The sequence below is a fragment of the Nilaparvata lugens genome, chromosome 14, assembly GCF_014356525.2.
Source record: "Nilaparvata lugens isolate BPH chromosome 14, ASM1435652v1, whole genome shotgun sequence".
NCBI lineage: Eukaryota > Metazoa > Arthropoda > Insecta > Hemiptera > Delphacidae > Nilaparvata > Nilaparvata lugens.
The window spans coordinates 6,684,987-6,711,419 of NC_052517.1; the positions used below are offsets into that span (position 1 = coordinate 6,684,987).

General features: G+C 39.3%; 1 protein-coding gene across 2 annotated transcripts in view; it reads left to right on the forward strand.

The window, feature by feature from the left end:
• LOC111044756 (testis-specific serine/threonine-protein kinase 1) overlaps nt 1–25,004 on the forward strand; it is a 28,442-nt gene extending 3,438 nt beyond the window's left edge. The window contains exons 3-6 of one of the 2 annotated variants that reach the window (XM_039440655.1): nt 3,762–3,859; nt 5,950–6,160; nt 24,127–24,317; nt 24,606–25,004. In XM_039440655.1, coding sequence (XP_039296589.1) covers nt 3,762–3,859; nt 5,950–6,160; nt 24,127–24,317; nt 24,606–24,813 — 708 coding nt within the window. In that variant the 3' untranslated portion in view covers nt 24,814–25,004. The remainder of the gene's footprint in view (nt 1–3,761; nt 3,860–5,949; nt 6,161–24,126; nt 24,318–24,605) is intronic. The other variant, XM_039440656.1, reaches the window with a different exon arrangement.
• Nucleotides 25,005–26,433: the final 1,429 nt, after the last annotated feature.

Below are 26,433 nucleotides of genomic sequence, written 5' to 3' on the forward strand. Positions count from 1 at the left end.
TGAAGTTGCATTCAATATGGCGGATCCAAGATGGCGGACCAGATTTTTAAAGTCATAGTAAAGTAGTATTTTCAATTCGAGTAACATCCTCAATCACACCCACCTTGGAATCACTTCTTTTTATGAGATACTAAGCCGTTCTCAGACTTTTTTCTCTCTTTTCTGCTTTGAATTGTATTGATTAATAATGTGAATATCTTCGAACCGGTTTGAGATATCGATATGCGGTTTCCACTATTCATTTTTTATCGAAACCCAATCACACCCACCATCAAATTATGTTTGTGTATGAGATATTTATTTATTTACGGAGAAAACAGGTTACCCCTAATGTGTCTCCTTCACAAATACAATACAATATTATTATACAATGCAAATACAATGAACAAAGTAACTTACAATTGCAATATTGTTAAAATAAAAAACTATAGGAATACAAGAGAAGGAGAAAAAATAGATGTATACAAGAAAATTATCAAAAAACGGAATATAGAAATGAAAAGATTCTAAGATATTAAGCCGTTCTCGGACTTTTAACCCACTCTGTATGTAGAATATGAATTACCTGACTATAGAATGATGGAAACTACTGAGGTATTGCAATTAATCAAATGCTAATGAATTGATAATCATTATTTAAATAAAATCCAAATTAAATGCTGTAATTCACCCCGAAGACTTCTGCTATTGCAAATATTGACAACAGGGTAAACAGCTAGATGCAAATTCGATGAGCGCTACTATTCAAAAATTATTTGTCCCAGGCTGACGAATAATTTTTACTTTCCTTGCCCTATTACTATAGGTAAGGAAAGTATTGCTTTCCGAAAAAAATTAAGGTACCCAAATTTCTAAAGTTCTATACGTTTCAAGGTCCCCTGAGTCCGAAAAAGTGGTTTTTGGGTATTGGTCTGTATGTATGTGTGTGTGTGTGTGTGTGTATGTGCGTCTGTGTACACGATATCTCATCTCCCAGTTAACGGAATGACTTGAAATTTGGAACGTAAGGTCCTTACACTATAAGGATCCGACACGAACAATTTCGATAGAATGCAATCCAAGATGGCGGCTAAAATGGCGAAAATGTTGTCAAAAATAGGGTTTTTTCGCGATTTTCTCAAAAACGGCACCAACGATTTTGATCAAATTTATACCTGGAATAGTCATTGATAAGCTCTATCAACTGGAACAAGTCCTATATCTGTAAAAATTCCAGGAGCTTTGACACATCTATGCAAAGTTTGATTTTAGATTCTCAATTATCAGCCTTCATATACAATTTTAACAAAAAATTTCAAGTGGAAAAGATTGAGCATGAAAATCTCTGCAATTAATGTCCAATAATATTTCCACTTAGAATTGAAAATAAGCTTGAAATCCGAAAAAAATGTGATTATTAAATTGCAAACTGTTGGCAACTGTTGATTCTATTAAATCATTCACTACGAAGAGATAGCAGACCTCGTGTGTTTCCAGCGTTATTGACCTATCACCAGCTGTCTCATATCTTTGAATAGTAAACTTGAGATGCGCGAGTACACTAGCGTCAGGTGATCAATTTTCATAACGGCAAGGAAAGTTGTGTGAGTGCGCCACACCAGATTTTAGAATAGTAGCGCTCATCGAATTTCCATCTAGCTGTTTACCCTGATGTCAATATTTGCAGTTGCAGAAGTCTTCGGGGTGAATTACAGCATTTAATTTTGACTTTCGTTAAATAATAATTATGAATTACTTTAAATTAGGTAAAATTACTTTAGGCCGGTTTCCGAGCTCGGGGTTCAGCTAAGTTCTATAGTGAGGTCCACGTTATAATGGCAGTGTTTGTTTAGCAATGGTATTGCTATCCTTGTCTATCATTCAACAAAGTGGATAGCGCTCTCTCTTTTTCGCTTTGCTCTGTTGCCAGATCGTCTTTTAACAATGTAGAATTGATAATAATTTAACAAAATATTTAATCTCAATTGACCAAGCGAAGTGAGGTCTAAGATTCAAGTCGACGGTTTGGCATTTCTCTTAATGTTTAAATGTTTATATGTTGCGCATTTACGGCGAAACGCGGTAATAGATTTTCATTAAATTTGACAGGTATTTGGAAATTTTGCATTACAAGGATAATATAAAAGGAAAAAGGAGCCTCCTTCATACGCCAATATTAGAGTAAAATTCAGACTATAGAATTATTCATCATAAATCAGCTGCTCAGTGGACTATAATACTACCCGTTCAAAAACATCTAACATCTTGAAAATGTCTATCTTTCCATCAATGTTAGTAGACAGTTGACTATAATACTAACCGTTCAAAAACATCGAACATCTTGAAAATGTATCTTTCCATCAACGTTGTAGACAGTTGCAGCCAGACCTGATAACAGCGCTCACACTCACATTCCGGGACGACACGTCACGGTACAATAGGACAGAAAAGGCTTCTTATAGACATTTTAAATTGATATATTATTTATTATTTTTTGAGAAAACATAACAACAAGTCAATGTAACTTACTGAGCGCGAGGTCTACTGTAAATTGATATATTATTTATTATTTTTTGAGAAAACATAACAACAAGTCAATGTAACTTACTGAGCGCGAGGTCTACTGTTCACAGAACTACTAGTTATGAAAGTATTAAAAAATATAATTTCTTGCTTAATAAAATATAATTGATAATTTTAAACGAGAATGAACCGTTAATATTACATCAATAAACCTGTATCAGCTACGGTCTGTAGAAGGCATTGACAAGACAGAGGTTTGGCTTTCCCCCCTATCTTTCTCAACTGCCATTATAATGTGGACCTCACTATAGACTTTAAACAGCTGGAGTCAGAAAATTGGCTTTCCGAAACGGGGCCTAGCACTTCCTCCGTGAACAGAGCCATAGGGCATTCGTGTGACGTCAGCAAAGGTAGGGCTCCTACCTTTCATTCAAGCACTGCAAAAGACATTCACATCCAAGTAATAATGTACACTATTTTTTGTCATAATAATCTAAAGAAGAATAATTGAGAAATAGAAAACATTACCTGATTGTGCTGAAGTTACTACATGCATTCTATAAACATAACCTAGTTTACAAATTCCGAATCACGAATCAGGAATTTTGTGGAGGTTGACAAATCTTCCACCTGTCATAATAATCTAGAAAAGTATGATAGAGAAACAGAAACATAACCTGCTTGTGCTGACATTACTACATGCATTCTATAAACATAACCTAGTTTACAAGTTCTGAATCAGGAATTTATTGATTGTAGTTGACAAAACTTCCACCTGGAGCGCTGAAGGTGGTTTTTTGTAGCAGTTTTGCTGCTCCTGTTTCAGAATTAGGAAACATACTTGACTGTAAATAAAACAAATGGTTTCATAACAGTAGAGTATGCTGTAATGAGAATCATATGTTTATTTGTTCTGGAAACAGCTGTTTTACCGGCTTGATTTCATGCATGGAAAACAGCTGAGTTTGAATGACTATGACAAAAAAGAACGAAGGAGTGAGTCAATTTTGTTGTCCAACGAACTTGACCTGTTAAAAGGTTTGAAGAATAGGTGTTCAAAATTTGAAGCTGATTGATCAATTCTTTCTAAAGTTATTTTAGAACATACAAACAGACGGACAACGCCTTTGGCTTTCTGTAAGTTAAAAGTGAGAACTCGCTAATGTTAGTTCAATTAATTCATCACTTTTAATTCGTTAAGCATTTCTGTTTTTGATATTGTTCATCTTTTTTTGTTTCTTATAATTGTTCATTTTCAGGTTCTTATATTTATGGAGATGTGCTCCACCGGAGATCTCTTAGACTATATAACTAACAAAGGTCATTTATCTGAGTACAGAACACGGCATTTGTTCCAGTAAGTATATAACAAAATATATTATTTATATATCCATTTATTAATACAATTAATAAATTGAATTTACAAATAAATAATTGACCCAGCGAAGTGAGGTCTAAGATTCAAGTCAAAGGTTTTTGCATTTCTCTTTATGTTGAAATGTTTATATGTTGCGCATTTACGGCGAAACGCGGTAATAGATTTTCATGAAATTTGACAAGTATGTTCCTTTTTTAAATGCGCGTCGACGTATGTACAAGGTTTTTGGAAATTTTGAATTTCAAGGATAATATAAAAGGAGCCTCCTTCATACGCCAATATTAGAGTAAAAATCAGACTATAGAATTATTCATCATAAATCAGCTGACAAGTGATTACACAGATGTGTGGAGAAGCCAGTCTATTGCTGTATTTCCATAAGGTCTATAGTTTCAATCAGGTACTTGTGGATGAGAATACTGCGTGAGGTCTACTGTTCACAGAACTACTAGTATATCCATTTATTAGGACAATTAATAAATTCAATTTACAAATAAATAATTGACCAAGTGAAGTGAGGTCTAAGATTCAAGTCAACGGTTTTTGCATTTCTCTTTATGTTTAAATGTTTTTATGTTGCGCATTTACGGCGAAACGCAACAATAGATTTTCATGAAATTTGACAGGTATGTTCCTTTTTAAATTGCGCGTCGACGTATACACAAGGTTTTTGAAAATTTTGAATTTCAAGGATAATATAAAAGGAGCCTCCTTCATACGCCAATATTAGAGTAAAAATCAGACTAGAATTATTCATCATAAGTCAGCTGTCGAGTGGATTAAAAATTGCATGCCATGACGCATGCAATTCAATATCTCAATCTAACTTGGTGAAAAATCAGCTGCTGTGTGGACTATTAATTGCATGCCTCATTGAATGCAATTTTTATGCACTATTAAATGAACTATTGATTGCATGCAATAACGCATTCAATTTATAACCAAAATAACATAGTATTGTCTCTCGGCCTTTCTCTGCTTTGAACTCGGGCTGTCCTGTTGCCAGTATGTCTTGAAGGAGATTAACTTTTGATGTTAGCATTTTTGATACACCAATCCCAACAGCCATTAGCCGTTTTCACACCGATATCTCGCAGACACGACGTACAGACAGAATTTACTCTGATGGACAGTATAAGAGGAGGCTGTGGTTTATAACTGCGCGAGGTCTACTCTTCACAGAGCTACTAGTAGTTCTCACGCAGTATTCTCACCCACAAGTACCTGATTGAAACTATATACCTTATGGAAATACAGCAATAGACTGGCTTCTCCATACATCTGTGTAATCACTTGTCAGCTGATTTATGATGAATAATTCTATAGTCTGATTTTTACTCTAATATTGGCGTATGAAGGAGGCTCCTTATTCCTTTTATATTATCCTTGAAATGCAAAATTTCCAAAAACCTTGTATATACGTCGACGCGCAATTTAAAAAGGAACATACCTGTCAAATTTCATGAAAATCTATTACCTGCTTATCTATTACCCGACTTTTCTCTGCTTTCAATTCGGTAACCTTTAAATGATAGTATCATAGTTTAACAACAAATTATTAGCATTGTCGGCACAACAACCCCAACAGCCATTAGCCGTTTTCACACCGATATCTCGCCGACACAACTTACAGACAGGATTTACTCTGATGGACAGTATAAGAGGAGGCTGTGTTTTATAACTGCGCGAGGTCTACTGTTCACAGAACTACTCGTGTATTTTACACTACATGCAGTCATGTAATATAATAAAGGAAACAGCTGGCTTATACACGAAGGGAATAGGGGAATTATGTTTGAGACATCATGGAGCATGATTATAGGCCTATTTTGAATTCTTCAGGATCTCTTTACGTCAAGTTTTCAGTTTGTCTAGTTTTTAATCAGACCCTGGCGGAGCACGGGTTACTTGCTACTCAATAATATAATGAAGATAAGAAGTGGCTTATACACGTAGGGGATAGGAAATTCACAATTGACGCATCATTTGAACAAATGCAACTGCCAATGATTCATTTCCATCTGTAGACATTGTAATGAATTTCTAATAAATTTTGATTCAATTTACAGTCAAATCGTAACGGCGGTGCAGTATATCCATTCCAATGACTTGAGTCATAGAGACCTGAAATGTGAGAACATTCTATTGAAAGATGAGCTGACTGTTCGTATTACCGACTTCGGGTTCGCCAGAAGTTGCCGAGATAAATACACCAATCAACGCATTCTAAGTGATACATTTTGTGGCAGTGCCGCCTATGCTGCCCCTGAAATACTACAGGTAAATGAATAAATAGATAAACAAATAAATTCAGTTCTATTGCAGTAGCAGAATTCCTATTAAGCCGTGTCCACACTGAACAAATGTTCCACAAACATGTTTGTTGAAAAAGTTTGGGCAAATTTTATTATGTTTGGCAAACAATGTTTGCTCGTGGTCAGTGTGTACGCGTCACCAAACAAAAAAATCTGGTGTGGCGCACTCACACAACTTTCCTTGCCATTATGAAAATTGATCACCTGACGCTAGTGTTCCCGCGCATCTCAATTCAAAGATTTGAGCCAGCTGGTGACAGGGCAATAACCCTGGAGACACACATGAGGTCTGCTATCTTTTCATAGTGAATGATTTAATAGAATAAACAATAATTTGCAATTGAATAATCACATTTCCTCGAATTTAAATTTTATTTTCAATTTTAGGTGAAAAAGTTACTGAACATTAATTGTAGAGATTTTCATGCTCAATCTACTCCACTTGATTTTTTTTGTTTCAATTGTATCTGAAGCCTGATAATTGGGAATCTATCTGCATTGATGGGGCGGAGCTCCTGAAATTTTTACAGATATGGGACTTGTGGCAGTTGATAGAGCTTATCGATGACTATTTTAGGTATGAATTTGATCAAAATCGTTGGAGCCGTTTCCGAGAAAATCACGAAAAACCCTGTTTTTGACAACATTTTCGCCATTTTAGCCGCATGTTGAATTGCATTTGATCGAAATTGTTCGTGTCGGATCCTTATAGTGAAAGGACCTTAATTTCCAAATTTCAAGTCATTCCGTTAATTGGGAGATGAGATATCGTGTACACGACGCACATACACTCATACACACACACACACACACACACACACACACACACACACACACCACACCACACACACACACACACACACACACACACACACCACACACACACACACACACACACCACACAACACACACACACACACCACACACACACACACACACACACACACACACACCACACACACACACACACACACACACACACACACAACCACCACACACACACACACACCACACACACACACACACACCACACCACACCACACACCACACACACACACCACACACACACACACACACACACCACACACACACAACACACCCACACACACACACACACACACCACACACACACACACCCACACACCACACACACCACACACTTGTTGAACGTATAGGAATTAGAAATTGGGGTACCTTAATTTTTTCGGATAGCAATACTTTCCTTACCTATGGTAATAGGGCAAGCAAAGTAATATTTGTCTTCAATAAATGATAGAGCTTTGAATGTTCGTTGTCACACAAAAAAAGGAATTGAACAAATTCTTAATGATTTCATCGTAATGAATTGTCACAAAGTGAATTTTTGTGACGGATAGAGAGCCGTCGTCCAGCATAAAATTAGCGAAATTATTCTATTTTAGAATAGGAATAGGATCGTCTGCCAGATATATTTTGTTAGATTTGTAGTTGTGTATACATTATCACTATCGCCGTCAACCCCTTTAAATTAGCAGCATTCGTATCATCTAAACGATAAGCGGCTACCGAGTCGGGCCAGTATCGCTCTTCATGAAATTTCTGGAATAGAAATATTGTTTACCGGCCTGAATTAGTGTAGTAATTAGTATCAGTGTCGTCATTAGCTGCACCCTTATCATCAGCACTAGTGGATTCAAACCCTGTCACATGACTAGTGGCGTGATCGTCTTTTCAGACTCCCATTGGTCAGCAAGCCCCTTTTCCCCCGGCCTCCTAACTTTCAGCGACCCGGTGTGGCTTCAAGGAGACCTGGGAGAGAGTCAGTTGTTCGGTGGTTGAGCGTGAGATCGGGTCGCGAATCTCCTCTCCTTACGACGTTACCGACACTAATTATTATTCTATCTTGTGTTAACGTAGAATATTGTAGGTCGAGTTCCGAACAACTCGGAGTTAGAATTCCCTTGTGGGTTTTTCTTTCTTGTCAGCTATTTTTTCCCGAATTCGTATCACTGGGGGTGAACGAATTATTCTTGGTTTTGAAACCTGTAAGGGATCTCAAGTTTGAGCTACAAACAGTTGAGTGGGGAAATTTAGCTAGGCTCTTAAGCAAATTATTTTTGAGGGCTTAATTCTTAAGTCTCGACTCTGTCGCTTCACGACGTTTAAGTTTAGTGCGGGAATTTGTTTGCTATTCTCCGTATTTAATTCTGCAGTGATTCAGGTAACTGTATGTTAGGACTGGTCACTTGTGTGCATTTCCTCTTCTGTAATAAGGTAATCTCAGTTTTTAGGGGTGTATTTTCCTTATTAATTTTCATACTATAGAGTGGCCCTGTATTTTAAATTCGCTTAGCAGTTTCTGACTTGCTGTAATTCCAAGTAGGAAAAGCCCAATCCTTTTCCTAGAGAACTCAGGTGCAGCTTGAGCTCGTCCTCGTCGAAGTTTCTAGACTGCGACATCCTTTCTCTTTCTCTCTCTTAACTTTCCCTATTCTATAATCCTTCTAGCTCTCAGGTACAGCTTGAGGACTTCCTCGCCGAAGTTTCTAGACTGCGGCATCCTTTCTCTTTCTCTCTCTTAACTTTCCCTATTCTATAATCCTTCTAGCTCTCAGGTACAGCTTGAGAACGTCCTTGTCGAAGTCACAGACTGCGACGCTTCCCACTCTCAGGTGCAGCTTGAGAACGTCCTTGTCGAAGTCACAGACTGCGACGCTTCCTGCTCTCAGGTACAGCTTGAGAACGTCCTTGTCGAAGTCCAGACTGCGACGCTTCCTGCTCTCAGGTACAACTTGAGAACGTCCTTGTCGAAGTCACAGACTGCGACGCTTCCGCTCTCAGGTACAGCTTGAGAACGTCCTTGTTGAAGTCACAGACTGCGACGCTTCCTGCTCTCAGGTACAGCTTGAGAACGTCCTCGCCGAAGTCACAGACTGCAACGCTTCCTGCTCTCAGTACAGCTTGAGAACGTCCTTGTCGAAGTCACAGACTGCGACGCTTCCTGCTCTCAGTACAGCTTGAGAACGTCCTTGTCGAAGTCACAGACTGCGACGCTTCCTGCTCTCAGGTACAGCTTGAGAACGTCCTTGTTGAAGTCACAGACTGCAACGCTTCCTGCTCTCAGTACAGCTTGAGAACGTCCTTGTCGAAGTTACAGACTGCGACGCTTCCTGCTCTCAGTACAGCTTGAGAACGTCCTTGTTGAAGTCACAGACTGCAACACTTCCTGCTCTCAGGTACAGCTTGAGAACGTCCTCGCCGAAGTCCCCAGACTGCGGCATCCTCTCTCTTCCTTCCTCTAAATTTTTCCTGCCCTGTATATTGCGAGATCTCAGTTCCAGACTAGAGATCGTTCCCGTCGCGGTCCTCAGACCAGCGAGAAGCTTAGGAGAATCCTTGTAAGCCCTTCCCTATCCTCTCATAATAGTCGACATACTGACTATTAATTTAAAAGCGTTTCGGACGATTGAGAGTGATTCCCATACCCTTAAGGGCAGTTACAGATTGGCCCTTAATAACCGGCGCGCTGTCATCAGATCAGCGCGGAAATCCTGTTTAGCAGTTTCAGAATTGCTGAAAATCCTTTCGCAGCTGCAGGCTCGCGATTCAGAAATCCGACACCCGAAACCTCATCCTTTGAGCTTTAGTTATCATAAAATTGTAATTGATATACTGTATTTAGCTAGCAGGTTCAGCTTGCTGAGAACTATATCGCGATTCACAGATCGCGAGTTATTGAACAAAACCCCATTAGTTACAGGAAGGAACAATCCTATTAACGAATCTCCATTTCCCAAGCCCGATAAAATATTCCCTATACCTCAAACTCGGTATACCATATCCTGTACCTTATACCTCTTACGCCCCTCCAATCATATTGATCTAATACCGGGTGCGCAGATTCAGTCTGCACACCGACAGCCCGCAGTCTCAGATTGCGAAAACCGTAACAAAAATTCTATATCATTCCTTGTTAAACTCCATCCCGAGTTCCTCCACCTACAACCTTTATTCCGGGCTTGCAGGTACAGCTTTGCTCGCCGTCAACTCGCAGTTGGTTCAGATTGCGTACTACCTTTACAAATATAATTATTTGTGGGGATCTGATATCCGGATCCGTATCCTTGGTTAAGGTTACCTCAATTCTCCCTAACACCCAACCTGAATTCCAAGAGCCGAGGGCCGAATCGGCCAACAACGGCACGGGCACACACTCTTCCCTTCAAATTAAATACCTCCCGCCAAAGACAGAGGGTAAAGAATCAGGACAGGGGGAGAAGTGTAGGTCCAGTATCTCCACCAGTCAATACGGTCACCGACCCCGACCCATACCCGGCTGTAGCTAGTCCGCGTCGTAGCAATACTTCGCAATTATTAGAAAACCTAGAGGGTGGAATAGGACATTCTAATAAAACTGACGTCTCCCAACGTGAGGCTAAGACGTCTGGCGCCCAAGTAGATCGTGAGCAAAGGTTAAGTAAACCCCAGTGCACGATGTCGGAACGGGGAGAGGAGTCTACACTCCAAGAGTACGAGGAGGACCAGGGAGATCACGAGACAGACACCACGGAGCGAGAAACCGACCCTCGAGTGTCGTGGGTGTACCGGCTGAGTAAGGAGGAAGCGGTCAGCTACCTGGAGAGTCTTGGCCTGTCGGCAGTGGGGACTCTGACGGAGCTGAGGAGGAGGATGGTTGAACACCATCGGTCCCGGACCGCTGCGACCTCTCAGACTCGCCGGGACGATGCTATCCCAGGCACAAGCCGTGTCTACTCCGAGCCGTCCCTCCACAACAGAGTGAATCGACCAACAGGTATAGAGCCGGCACCACACCGCTCTTCAGGCACGTATAGTCAGGGCGCTGTATGTGATAAGGTAAGAAGTTGGAATTTACGTTTTGATGGTGTATCAGATGCTCCCAGTTTTATCGAGAGGCTCACTGAACTTCAGAGCGCATATGGGATATCCGGGGAACAATCTCTTATAGCCCTACCAGAGCTGATGGAGAGAGGGGCCCTACTCTGGATGCGGAATCGTCGCTCCCAGTGGAGGACGTGGGCTGACTTTGTAGAGGCGTTTAAACTCCGATACTATCCCCATACTTATAGTGACGATCTTGAAAGTCAAATCATTGCAAGGAAGCAGAGGGAGGGCGAACCGGCTGATGAGTATGCCGAAGCCCTACTCACTTTAATGAGGAGATTAGGAAGTTACGACGGGGATAGGATATATCAGAGGGTGTATCAGAATTTATTACCCAGATATAAGTTACATGTCCGAAGTGTAGGAGCCCAAAACATAGACCAACTGTTAGATATAACTAGGGAATATGAGGCAATCCGTGCTGAGGAAAAACACTCTAGGTTGTCCTCACGGAATACTAAAATCGAGGACAATAAACGGGGAGAAAATTCAGCTAAGGCAACTACTAAACCACGGGAGACTAAAGTGATAGAAGAGAGTAGTACTAGTCAGGGTCCTGTGTGCTGGAATTGTAAAAAGACAGGACATTGGAGGTCAACTTGCCCCGAGCTTTCTAAGTGTAAGGAATGTGGGAAAAATCATATTAACGAATCTCCATTTCCCAAGCCCGATAAAATATTCCCTATACCTCAAACTCGGTATACCATATCCTGTACCTTATACCTCTTACGCCCCTCCAATCATATTGATCTAATACCGGGTGCGCAGATTCAGTCTGCACACCGACAGCCCGCAGTCTCAGATTGCGAAAACCGTAACAAAAATTCTATATCATTCCTTGTTAAACTCCATCCCGAGTTCCTCCACCTACAACCTTTATTCCGGGCTTGCAGGTACAGCTTTGCTCGCCGTCAACTCGCAGTTGGTTCAGATTGCGTACTACCTTTACAAATATAATTATTTGTGGGGATCTGATATCCGGATCCGTATCCTTGGTTAAGGTTACCTCAATTCTCCCTAACACCCAACCTGAATTCCAAGAGCCGAGGGCCGAATCGGCCAACAACGGCACGGGCACACACACTTCCCTTCAAATTAAATACCTCCCGCCAAAGACAGAGGGTAAAGAATCAGGACAGGGGGAGAAGTGTAGGTCCAGTATCTCCACCAGTCAATACGGTCACCGACCCCGACCCATACCCGGCTGTAGCTAGTCCGCGTCGTAGCAATACTTCGCAATTATTAGAAAACCTAGAGGGTGGAATAGGACATTCTAATAAAACTGACGTCTCCCAACGTGAGGCTAAGACGTCTGGCGCCCAAGTAGATCGTGAGCAAAGGTTAAGTAAACCCCAGTGCACGATGTCGGAACGGGGAGAGGAGTCTACACTCCAAGAGTACGAGGAGGACCAGGGAGATCACGAGACAGACACCACGGAGCGAGAAACCGACCCTCGAGTGTCGTGGGTGTACCGGCTGAGTAAGGAGGAAGCGGTCAGCTACCTGGAGAGTCTTGGCCTGTCGGCAGTGGGGACTCTGACGGAGCTGAGGAGGAGGATGGTTGAACACCATCGGTCCCGGACCGCTGCGACCTCTCAGACTCGCCGGGACGATGCTATCCCAGGCACAAGCCGTGTCTACTCCGAGCCGTCCCTCCACAACAGAGTGAATCGACCAACAGGTATAGAGCCGGCACCACACCGCTCTTCAGGCACGTATAGTCAGGGCGCTGTATGTGATAAGGTAAGAAGTTGGAATTTACGTTTTGATGGTGTATCAGATGCTCCCAGTTTTATCGAGAGGCTCACTGAACTTCAGTGCGCATATGGGATATCCGGGGAACAATCTCTTATAGCCCTACCAGAGCTGATGGAGAGAGGGGCCCTACTCTGGATGCGGAATCGTCGCTCCCAGTGGAGGACGTGGGCTGACTTTGTAGAGGCGTTTAAACTCCGATACTATCCCCATACTTATAGTGACGATCTTGAAAGTCAAATCATTGCAAGGAAGCAGAGGGAGGGCGAACCGGCTGATGAGTATGCCGAAGCCCTACTCACTTTAATGAGGAGATTAGGAAGTTACGACGGGGATAGGATATATCAGAGGGTGTATCAGAATTTATTACCCAGATATAAGTTACATGTCCGAAGTGTAGGAGCCCAAAACATAGACCAACTGTTAGATATAACTAGGGAATATGAGGCAATCCGTGCTGAGGAAAAACACTCTAGGTTGTCCTCACGGAATACTAAAATCGAGGACAATAAACGGGGAGAAAATTCAGCTAAGGCAACTACTAAACCACGGGAGACTAAAGTGATAGAAGAGAGTAGTACTAGTCAGGGTCCTGTGTGCTGGAATTGTAAAAAGACAGGACATTGGAGGTCAACTTGCCCCGAGCTTTCTAAGTGTAAGGAATGTGGGAAAAATCATGATCAGTGTAACTGTAAGTCCCAGAGTAAAAGATCGTCGGGAAATTCAGTAATTCATTCAACAAAGATTTTAAGCCCCAGAACCGTGTCAGGAGATACACGGACTTTCATTGATGTGAGTTTGGCGAACCAGAAATTTGTCGCTTTGATTGATACAGGATCGGAAAAATCCTACATCAGTACACAAGTTCTGAGAGCATTAGAACGTGAGGGGTCAGTAAAGAAAGAAAACTGCACACATAAAGCGATACTCGCTGATGGGAAGTCTGCTCTCCTCTCGATAAAAGTTTTTACCCAATTGAAAATAGAAAATATTTCTGTTTCTTTCCAGGCTGTAGTGATGGAAGGCCTTAAGCCTGACGTGTTGCTAGGAGTGTCATTTATGATTCAGCATAATTTAACTATCAATATGAGGCATAATAGAGTAGAATGGGAACCAGAGATAGTGGGAGCTATACGTGGTAGTAAGAGTTCAGCGAATACTTCTAAGGTGTCGACTGTAGCTGCCGTTAGACCAAGTAGGGAGGTCGGAGATAACGGGGTGTACATGTACGTAGGAGTAGAGGGGGTGGACCTGAATGCCGCTATAGATACCTCATCTCAAAAGTCATACGTTTCTAGTGAGATCGCGAAACGTCTTAAAATAGAAGGAGAGACCACTTTACCGGTCACTGTATGTGGCAAGGAGTATAAGTGGCAAGTGTCAGTTGTCCCAGATATTGAACCTCGTATGATTTTAGGAGTGGAAAATCTGCGTAAGATGGGAGCTGTATTAGAAATGCAACCCCAGGGAGTCCGATTACGGAGTAGGGAAGGGGAAGGTAGGTTATCAGTTGTCTCTGAGCAGGAGAAATTCGATAATTTTCTGGAAGAAGAAATCCGGAAATTCTCTTCACTCCCAGGACGGACCCATATCTTGAAACACAAAATAAAACTCCAGGAAGGAGTTGAACCCTTCAGACTTCGTCCCTATCCCAGGAACCCTATCATGCAAAAAGTGATCGATGAGGAAGTCGATACAATGCTTGAACAGGGAGTCATAGAACCCAGCTGTAGCTCGTGGAGTTCTCCTATCGTATTAGTAAAAAAATCGAATGGGAAAATAAGGTTTTGTATTGATTTTCGTAAACTTAATTCTGTGACTCATAGAGATGCTTACCCCCTCCCAAATATGACTGGTATTTTAGACAGGCTTCGCGATGCTAAATATATATCTACTATTGATCTGAAGAGTGGTTATTGGCAAGTTCCGTTAGATGAGGAGAGTAAAGAATTGACTGCTTTCATAGTGCCGGGCAGAGGTCTATTTCAATTTAAAGTGATGCCTTTCGGCTTACACTCAGCTGGAGCTACCTTTCAACGTTTGCTAGATCAGGTGATAGGGCCTAAACTCGAACCGTATGCGTTCGCGTACTTAGACGATGTGGTAGTATTAGGGGAGACTCTTGAATCCCATAGAGAACATCTCGCAGAGGTTTTCCAGAGGTTGAGAGACGCAGGTCTAATTATAAATAAAGATAAGTGCAATTTTCTGAAATCTGAGCTGAAATACTTAGGTCATATTGTGACAGAGCAAGGCCTCCGTACCGACCCGGAAACGATTAGGGCTGTTAGAGATTTCCCTACCCCGCAGCGTGTTAAATCTCTCAGGAGCTTCCTAGGGTTAGCCTCCTGGTACCGTAGGTTCGTCCCTAATTTTTCAGAGCTAGCAAATCCGTTACATCGTTTGTTAAAGTTGAAGGTGAATTGGCAGTGGGGAGAAGAGGAGGAAACGGCATTTCAGAAAATCAAAGATGCTTTAACCTGTGCCCCAGTATTAACCTACCCTCATTTTGAGTTGCCCTTTGTGATTCAGACCGATGCCTCCGACGAAGGGTTGGGAGCTGTCTTGACTCAGGAGATTAATGGTGAGGAGAAAGTTATTGCTTATGCGAGTAGGGGTTTAAGAGGTCCCGAAGTCCGATATACCACAACCGAGAAAGAGTGTCTAGCTGTGATATATGCCCTGAGAAAATTTAAGTCATATGTGGAAGGTTACGAAATTACTGTGATTACCGACCATCAGTCCTTGAAGTGGTTGCATGCCATTCCCCATCCCACTGGTCGTTTAGCACGATGGGTAATGGAAATGCAACAATATAATTTGAAAATAAAATATAGGAAAGGGAAGTTCAACATAGTTCCAGATGTACTCTCACGCACCCCCTGTAAGGAGGAGCTCACTTCGGGAGAAACGAACTCCGAGGGTGGGGTGGCCCCTATCGCTATTGGTCGAGAGAACGACGATAGCTGGGTAAAGAAAATTAAATCATTACTGATTGCAGACCCCGAGAAATTCCCCGACTATACAGTTAGAGATGGGTTGTTGTATAGACATATTTGGCCTAGGAGGCGGCTCCAGGAAGAGCAGAGTGCTGAGGGGTGGAAGCTTTGTGTCCCAGTGAGCTGTCGCTCTGAAGTTTTACAACAAAATCATAATGCTCCTACCGCGGGTCACTTTGGCATATATCGTACATATGACAAGATAGCGCGCCTATATTATTGGCCTGGATTGTTTAATGATGTTGCCACCTATGTACGGAGGTGTGATGACTGCATTAAAATTAAGGTAGAACAGAGGACCCCATATGGTCGCATGAAAAATCCCCGTAAATTGTTTCACCCTTGGGAGACTGTCAGTACTGACTTAGTCGGCCCGTTACCCCGTTCCAAGTTAGGACACCGTTACATAGTCGTGTTTCAAGATCAGTTCACTAAGTGGACGGAAGTGGCCGCCCTATCTAAGGCAGATAGCGCAGGAGTCACGAAAGCTTTCCGTGAATTGATTGTCACACGGTATGGAGCACCTAGGATGCTCATTTGTGACAATGGAACCCAATACACTAGCAAGTATTTTCGCTCGTATTGTGAGGATAATGGCGTGAATGTGTTTTTCACCCCCCCATATTCTCCTAGTTGTAATCCTACTGAAAGAGTGAACCGTGTACTCAAAACTATGATACAAATCTTTGTAGGAGAGAACCACTCGGATTGGGACCGATATTTAAGAGAATTTTGTTTTGCGATGAATACAACTATTCATCAAGGCACCCAATATACTCCAGCTTATCTCAACTTCGGTAGGGAATTGAGGGCTCCAGGTGAGTCCGCATTCGAGTCTCAAGACGATCCACGTACGCAGGGTTTTGAAAGTAGTCAGGCCACGCTACAGAAAAATATTAAGGTATTAATTCAAACCAGGAAAATTGTAGTGGATAATTTGGATAAAGCATATAGGGATGCTAGCCGTTATTATAATCTTCGGAGGCGAGATGTTAAGCTATCCCCAGGTCAGTTGATATATAAGAGAGAACATTATTTATCTTCGGGAGTTGACCAGTTCGCCGCGAAACTCGCTCCAAAGTTCTCAGGCCCCTGGAAGGTAGTTGAGATATTGAGTCCTACAGTAGTGAAGGTTAAAGTAGCAGAGAATAAATCTGTGACTGTTCATGTGAAAGACATTAAGTTGTTGCCCCCATGTGTAGAGGAGGAGGAGGAGGAATCTAGCTCCGAAGAACAGGCGAACGCAAATTGCGTTGGTGGAGTGAAGTGCGGGTTGCCTATACTAGCCTTAGACGGCGCAAGGTACGGGAGAAGCACTTTATTCAACTAGTTATTACGTTTCCCGTTAGATGCCGCGACAGGGTTGATTCACTGGTTTCTTGCTCCTTCTCTCGTCGCATCGCATAAGACGTTCGAACCTTTTCTTTCAGGATATTTTTGTTATCTGTTTATTGTAGGGTTGCTTTTATCGCGTTCCCGATAATGATAATCTTGTCTTTCTACACTGTCGTTACCTGAATATTTTTGTATAAGCCCATCTAGTCGTCTTTCTATTGCTTCAGTAGTGCTTCGACTCTCTTAGCAGTATGGCGCCTCGTCTTGGTCTACTTGATCGCTTTTTATCCATCGCTGAAATGTGTTCACGTAATGTGAAAAGTAGGGAGGATGTGGTGTGGTTGTAGCCGGTATTCCCGACGTCGCCTTGTACGTTCAACGCCAATCCCCCCCCCCTCCTTAGTAGGAGTGGGGTGTCACAAAGTGAATTTTTGTGACGGATAGAGAGCCGTCGTCCAGCATAAAATTAGCGAAATTATTCTATTTTAGAATAGGAATAGGATCGTCTGCCAGATATATTTTGTTAGATTTGTAGTTGTGTATACATTATCACTATCGCCGTCAACCCCTTTAAATTAGCAGCATTCGTATCATCTAAACGATAAGCGGCTACCGAGTCGGGCCAGTATCGCTCTTCATGAAATTTCTGGAATAGAAATATTGTTTACCGGCCTGAATTAGTGTAGTAATTAGTATCAGTGTCGTCATTAGCTGCACCCTTATCATCAGCACTAGTGGATTCAAACCCTGTCACATGACTAGTGGCGTGATCGTCTTTTCAGACTCCCATTGGTCAGCAAGCCCCTTTTCCCCCGGCCTCCTAACTTTCAGCGACCCGGTGTGGCTTCAAGGAGACCTGGGAGAGAGTCAGTTGTTCGGTGGTTGAGCGTGAGATCGGGTCGCGAATCTCCTCTCCTTACGACGTTACCGACACTAATTATTATTCTATCTTGTGTTAACGTAGAATATTGTAGGTCGAGTTCCGAACAACTCGGAGTTAGAATTCCCTTGTGGGTTTTTCTTTCTTGTCAGCTATTTTTTTCCCGAATTCGTATCACTGGGGGTGAACGAATTATTCTTGGTTTTGAAACCTGTAAGGGATCTCAAGTTTGAGCTACAAACAGTTGAGTGGGGAAATTTAGCTAGGCTCTTAAGCAAATTATTTTTGAGGGCTTAATTCTTAAGTCTCGACTCTGTCGCTTCACGACGTTTAAGTTTAGTGCGGGAATTTGTTTGCTATTCTCCGTATTTAATTCTGCAGTGATTCAGGTAACTGTATGTTAGGACTGGTCACTTGTGTGCATTTCCTCTTCTGTAATAAGGTAATCTCAGTTTTTAGGGGTGTATTTTCCTTATTAATTTTCATACTATAGAGTGGCCCTGTATTTTAAATTCGCTTAGCAGTTTCTGACTTGCTGTAATTCCAAGTAGGAAAAGCCCAATCCTTTTCCTAGAGAACTCAGGTGCAGCTTGAGCTCGTCCTTGTCGAAGTCACAGACTGCGACGCTTCCCGCTCTCAGGTGCAGCTTGAGAACGTCCTTGTCGAAGTCACAGACTGCGACGCTTCCTGCTCTCAGGTACAGCTTGAGAACGTCCTTGTCGAAGTCACAGACTGCGACGCTTCCCGCTCTCAGGTGCAGCTTGAGAACGTCCTTGTTGAAGTCACAGACTGCAACGCTTCCTGCTCTCAGGTACAGCTTGAGAACGTCCTCGCCGAAGTCCCCAGACTGCGGCATCCTCTCTCTTCCTTCCTCTAAATTTTTCCTGCCCTGTATATTGCGAGATCTCAGTTCCAGACTAGAGATCGTTCCCGTCGCGGTCCTCAGACCAGCGAGAAGCTTAGGAGAATCCTTGTAAACCCTTCCCTATCCTCTCATAATAGTCGACATACTGACTATTAATTTAAAAGCGTTTCGGACGATTGAGAGTGATTCCCATACCCTTAAGGGCAGTTACAGATTGGCCCTTAATAACCGGCGCGCTGTCATCAGATCAGCGCGGAAATCCTGTTTAGCAGTTTCAGAATTGCTGAAAATCCTTTCGCAGCTGCAGGCTCGCGATTCAGAAATCCGACACCCGAAACCTCATCCATTGAGCTTTAGTTATCATAAAATTGTAATTGATATACTGTATTTAGCTAGCAGGTTCAGCTTGCTGAGAACTATATCGCGATTCACAGATCGCGAGTTATTGAACAAAACCCCATTAGTTACAGGAAGGAACAATCCTATTAACGAATCTCCATTTCCCAAGCCCGATAAAATATTCCCTATACCTCAAACTCGGTATACCATATCCTGTACCTTATACCTCTTACGCCCCTCCAATCATATTGATCTAATACCGGGTGCGCAGATTCAGTCTGCACACCGACAGCCCGCAGTCTCAGATTGCGAAAACCGTAACAAAAATTCTATATCATTCCTTGTTAAACTCCATCCCGAGTTCCTCCACCTACAACCTTTATTCCGGGCTTGCAGGTACAGCTTTGCTCGCCGTCAACTCGCAGTTGGTTCAGATTGCGTACTACCTTTACAAATATAATTATTTGTGGGGATCTGATATCCGGATCCGTATCCTTGGTTAAGGTTACCTCAATTCTCCCTAACACCCAACCTGAATTCCAAGAGCCGAGGGCCGAATCGGCCAACAACGGCACGGGCACACACTCTTCCCTTCAAATTAAATACCTCCCGCCAAAGACAGAGGGTAAAGAATCAGGACAGGGGGAGAAGTGTAGGTCCAGCATCTCCACCAGTCAATACGGTCACCGACCCCGACCCATACCCGGCTGTAGCTAGTCCGCGTCATAGCAATACTTCGCAATTATTAGAAAACCTAGAGGGTGGAATAGGACATTCTAATAATATATATATATATATATATATATATATATATATATATATATATATATATATATATATATATATATATATATATATATATATATATATATATATATATATATATATATATATATATATATATATATATATATATATATATATATATATATATATATATATATATATATATATATATATATATATATATATATATATATATATATATATATATATATATATATATATATATATATATATATATATATATATATATATATATATATATATATATATATATATATATATATATATATATATATATATATATATATATATATATATATATATATATATATATATATATATATATATATATATATATATATATATATATATATATATATATATATATATATATATATATATATATATATATATATATATATATATATATATATATATATATATATATATATATATATATATATATATATATATATATATATATATATATATATATATATATATATATATATATATATATATATATATATATATATATATATATATATATATATATATATATATATATATATATATATATATATATATATATATATATATATATATATATATATATATATATATATATATATATATATATATATATATATATATATATATATATATATATATATATATATATATATATATATATATATATATATATATATATATATATATATATATATATATATATATATATATATATATATATATATATATATATATATATATATATATATATATATATATATATATATATATATATATATAGTCTCCGCGACGTCACCATTTGGAAACACATGCTCTCCACTAGAGTCCAGTCTCTTCTCCACCTGAGTCGCCTAAGTGTGAGTTGAGTCTTAGAGCCGGTTTCCGAGTTCGGGATTCAGCCAAGACCTAGACTTTAAACAGCTGAAGTCAGAAAATGGCTTTCCAAAACGGGGCACAGTCGCAGTTTTTATGACAATCTGTATTTTCTCATTTCTATAATTTGAAACGTTTTTCCTTGAGGAAATGAAACATACAAAATAGCTGAAACTTTACACAATTTTCTCTTCATTTTATTTCGTTTTCAATTTTCTAGTTTTTCGAAATTTAATTTGAACGTGGACTGCGACTACGCTCCGTTTTGGAAAGCCAATTTTCTGACTCCAGCTGTTTAAAGTCTAGAACTTAGCTAAATCCCGAGCTCAGAAATCGGCCCTAATGCCATTACAAGGTCAAAAAATATATTATATTAAAGGAAAGAATTGGCTTTTACACGTACGGGATAGGAAATTCACAAATGGCGCATCATCACGTCTCAACTACGCAACTGATTACGGTAACTTGAAATTTTGGATATAGATTCTTAATTAACCGAGGATGTTAATGGATCTATTTTCAATAGGTGGGTCAAGTTTCTACTTTATCAAGTTTTTAATTAGACCCTTGCGGAGCACGGGTTACCTGCTAGTCAAGAATATAAGCGTTTGAAGAGAAAAACAATTTAAAAATTAATCCAGAATATTATAATTTTGTACACATCTGTATTCACTTTTCTATCTTTTCGTCAGGTGAGTTATAATTCAAATTTCAATTTCATTTACTCCTCTATTTTGTGGGTTAAGTAGAAGAGGAGGACCGAGGATGGTTCTAGGCCCATTTTCAATTTTCCAAGATTTCATTACAGCAAGTTTTCAGTTTGTAAAGTTTTAGGGGCTCTTATTGGCACAACTTCGCCCACATCACTTGTAATTGAACGTTTTTTGTTTTATTTAATAATTTCTATTGCTCTACAGCCCATTGTGGGCTTTGGCCTCCTCCACAACATTCCTCCAAACATTTCTATCCATTATAAATCCTCTCCATCCTCTATAATACATCCTTATCAAATCATCCCTTATCTCATCTTCTCATCGTATTCTTGGTTTTCCTTGTTTTCTTCTCGAGTGAAGCTTCTCTTTAAGCACTTTTTTGTTTTATTTTGCACCAAAATTTAGAGCTTACTGAACGAGCTCTTGCGAGCTCTCACTTTTGACTTACTGAAGGGCAAAGTCGTTGTAAATCTGTTCGTATGTTCTACAATAACTTTAGAAAGAATTGATCAATCAGCTTCGAATTTTGAACACATATTCTTCGAACCTTTTTACCGGTCAAGTTCGTTGGACAACAAAATTGACTCACTCCTTCGTGGTTAGGTTAGGTATAACCTAACCTAACCTAACCTTTGTAACAGGTGTAGGTTTGTTATATCCATTCAGGATATAACAAAAAAATTGAAAGGCATAAAGAAAAAATGTGTTGTGATTTAGTCAGCTGAAGAATTCATTGCATGCAATTACTACAGTTTTTCCATTCATTCATTCATAACATCAGCTGATGCTATTTGGGAGTTATCACACAGACAGTCATTCATGCGCTGACACATGATTCCAGCTGGTTAATATACGGTACAACATAATTCACAACTTTTACATCAACAAACTGATGCGGGTTGAGATATCAATATGTGACTTTTGCCATTTATTACTTTCCTTGCCCTATTACCATAGGTAAGGAAAGTATTGTTTTCCGAAAAAAATTAAGGTACCCCAATTTCTTAATTTCTATACGTTTCATGGTCCCCTGAGTCCAAGAAAGTGGTTTTTGGGTATTGGTCTGTATGTGTGTGTGTGTGTGTGTGTGTGTGTGTGTGTGTGTGTGTGTGTGTGTGTGTGTGTGTGTGTGTGTGTGTGTGTGTGTGTATGAGTGTATGTGCGTCTGTGTACACGATATCTCAAGTCCCAATTAACGGAATGACTTAAAATTTGGAACTTAAGGTCCTTACAGTATAAGGATTCGACACGAATAATTTCGATCAAATGCAATTCAAGATGGCGGCTAAAATGACGAAAATGTTGTCAAAAACAGGGTTTTTCGCGATTTTCTCGAAAACGGATCCAACGATTTTGATCAGATTTATACCCAAAATAGTCATTGATAAGCTGTATCATCTGCCATAAGTCCCATATCTGTAAAAATTTCAGGAGCTCCGCCTCATCTATGCAAAGTTTGATTTTAGATTCCCAATTATCAGGCTTCAGATACAATTTAAACAAAAAAAAAATCAAGTGGAAAAAATTGAGCATGAAAATCTCTACAATTAATGTGCAGTAACATTTTCACCTAAAATTGAAAATAAGCTCGAAATTCGAGAAAATGTGATTATTCAATTGCAAACTGTTGGCAACTGTTGATTCTATTAAATCATTCACTATGAAGAGATAGCACACATCGTGTGTCTCCAGCTACACAAGCTATCAGCTATCAAGCTATCAGCTATCCTGTCACCAGCTGGCTCAAATCTTTGAATAGTAGACTCTTATGCGCGTGAACACTAGCGTCACGTGATCAATTTTCTTAACGGCAAGGAAAGTAGTGTGAGTGCGGCACACCAGATTTTTTTCTCTTGGAACTGTGTATCGAAATCATGTATTACATGACCACCTTCTCTTCCCAAAAAAATAAATTTGGATTCATTGGGAGGGACACAGATGTTGAAGCGACAGAGTATTTTTTTATTTCAAATAGGATCCCCAATGAAACCTACTGTCAAATTATTTCTGTTAGAGAAATTCAGCTGTTTCCATGATTTTCATCAACTCTGTATAATCATAGATAAACAATAGCTTGAGTAGATATCCCATGCTATAGGGCGTTTATGTCGCAACTTTTATTGTTATCTCAAGCCGATAGTCCACGTAGTTCTTTCCCGTGAAGCTGTGTGACGCTCATACACTCTCACCCCAACAAGACAGTAAAAACCGACAGTAATCGATAATAATCGGCTTGAGATAACAGTGAAGTTGCGACATAAACGCCCTATACCATGGGATATCTACTTACGCTATTGTTTCTCTATGGTATAACTGAAAGTTGGGGGTTTCAAAGTACAACAGTTCTTGAGCGAGTTCTCGAACCCAGAGGGCTACTAGTGTTATATGAAGTGCAAATAAAATACATTAATATCCATCTAAACTATTAAAAAATCGTTTTTTATCTTCCAGGGCCTACCATATAACCCAAAAATGTACGATGTCTGGTCATTGGGTTGTATTTTGTACATTATGCTGACCGCTAGAATGCCATATGATGATTCCAATATTACTAAAATGTTGTATGTGCAATTGCATGCTATTCTTTCATTTCCAACCAAATCTGAATTCAAGATAAGCCACGATATGAAGAAATTCATTATGTGAGTACGGTAGATTGATAATATTTGCTAATCTATAATATTCATTGGAAAATAATCTATAATATAATTCTTCTTCTTTTCTTCTTCTTCTTCTTCTTCTTCTTCTTCTTCTTCTTCTTCTTCTTCTTCTTCTTCTTCTTCTTCTTCTTCTTCTTCTTCTTCTTCTTCTTCTTCTTGAAAGGTAGATTTACATGTATTTAGGAGTGTATCTATTCATTCATTGATTTTCAAATATTTTTTAATTATTCAATTATTTTAAATATTTTATCATTTTTGAATAATTTGCAGGCATTTATTGGAGCCAGATGTGACTAGACGAGCAACCATAAATCAAGTATATACTGAATTGACTCAGCTACCACCAATAACACCTCAAAATTGTGTCAAACCGAAAAATTCTGTCCAGAAACTAACTGGGAAAAAATCTATAGGTCAAGCAGAAATGGATTATTTACGGATGAAATTGAAGAAGTGTAAAATTCCTCACAATTTTTAGCTGGAAACTTCAGAATTCACACATGATCTCATGATTCTCTCACAATATCAGAAATCGAATTTTCGTGAAATCAAATTTGAATTTGTATTTCTTTATCAATGAATTTGATAAATCGATTGCTTGGTTCTCTTTCGATGAAATTGCAAAATTTGGAATTTATACCTTGAAATATACCTTGATTATTATATTAAGTGCCGGTTGCACAACAGCCGGTTAAATTTTAACCGTGATTAATTCTACGAGAACCAATCAGAGAAGCAGTCTTATCAAAAAGGCCTTCTCTGATTGGTTCTCGTGAAATTAATCCCGGTTAAAATTTAACCGGCTGTTGTGCAACCGGGACTTAGACATTTTTTTTTAGAAAAATATACTGAAAAAGATTTTCTATATTTAGAAAAATATACCTTGTGGATCAATATAATAGCATTATTGATGATTAAATTTTGCTCAATTTGAGAATACATTGCACAAATTTCACAAGATCGGACCAGAATATTTGGAATTGAATTTTAAGGTGTCCGAAGAAATTGGAAAAAATTGATGCTATATCATCATAAAAAATATGAAAGAAATTGGAATACAAACTTTACATCGTACAAAATGAAGAACAAATTTCAATATTAGAAACCCATTCTATGATACAAATACCGAATTGCTTCCAGTGGGTGTTCTAGACTGAACTTCAAATGAAATATAATGTCAATAATATTGTATATTGAAAACAATAAATATCAATAAACTGTTATATCACTGAAAATTTGCTTATTTTTGTTTTACTCTTAATTTTTCCTTGTTTTGTAAATTTTCATGCGGAAATAAAGTAAAATTTATTATTATCGACCGAGCGAAGGGAGGTCTAAAGGTGCGTACAGATATAAGCGCCTCGAACATGAGCAATTCACTTTTAATCAGCTGATTATATCTGTATTTTTACAGAAACGGTAAGATACAGATATAAAAAGCTTGGCATCAGCTGATTAAAAGTGAATTGCTCATGTTCGCGGCGCGTAAATCTGTACGCACCTTTAGATTCAAGTCGACAGTTTTGTATTTCTCTTTACGTTTATATTAATTATCTTCCGCATTCACAGCAAAACGCAGCAATAGATTTTCATGAAATTTGACAGGTATGTTCCTTTTTAAATTTCGCGTCGACGTATGCATACGGTTTTTTGAAATTGTGCATTTTAAGGACAATACAAAAGGAAAAGGAGTCTCCTTTGAACGCCAATATTACCGTAAAAATCACACTTTAGAATATATTCATCATAAATCAGCTGTCGAGTGGATTATGAATTGCATGCCATGACGCATGCAATTCAATATCTCAATGTAACTTGGTAAAAAATCAGCAGCTGTGTAGACTATTAATTGCATGCCTCATTGAATGCAATTTTTATGCACTATTAATAATGAACTATTGATTGCATGCAATAACGCATGCAATTAATAATAATAACTAAAATTTAATTGAGTTGGTTGAATGTTAATTATTGTAAGCCTATATTATAATATTTTATGATTATTTTATATATTAATATTAATGTGTATAAACCTACAATAGTGAGTAGGTTTTTGATTCTGTATTCAAATTTTTCAAATAAGTGCAATATTTCTTAA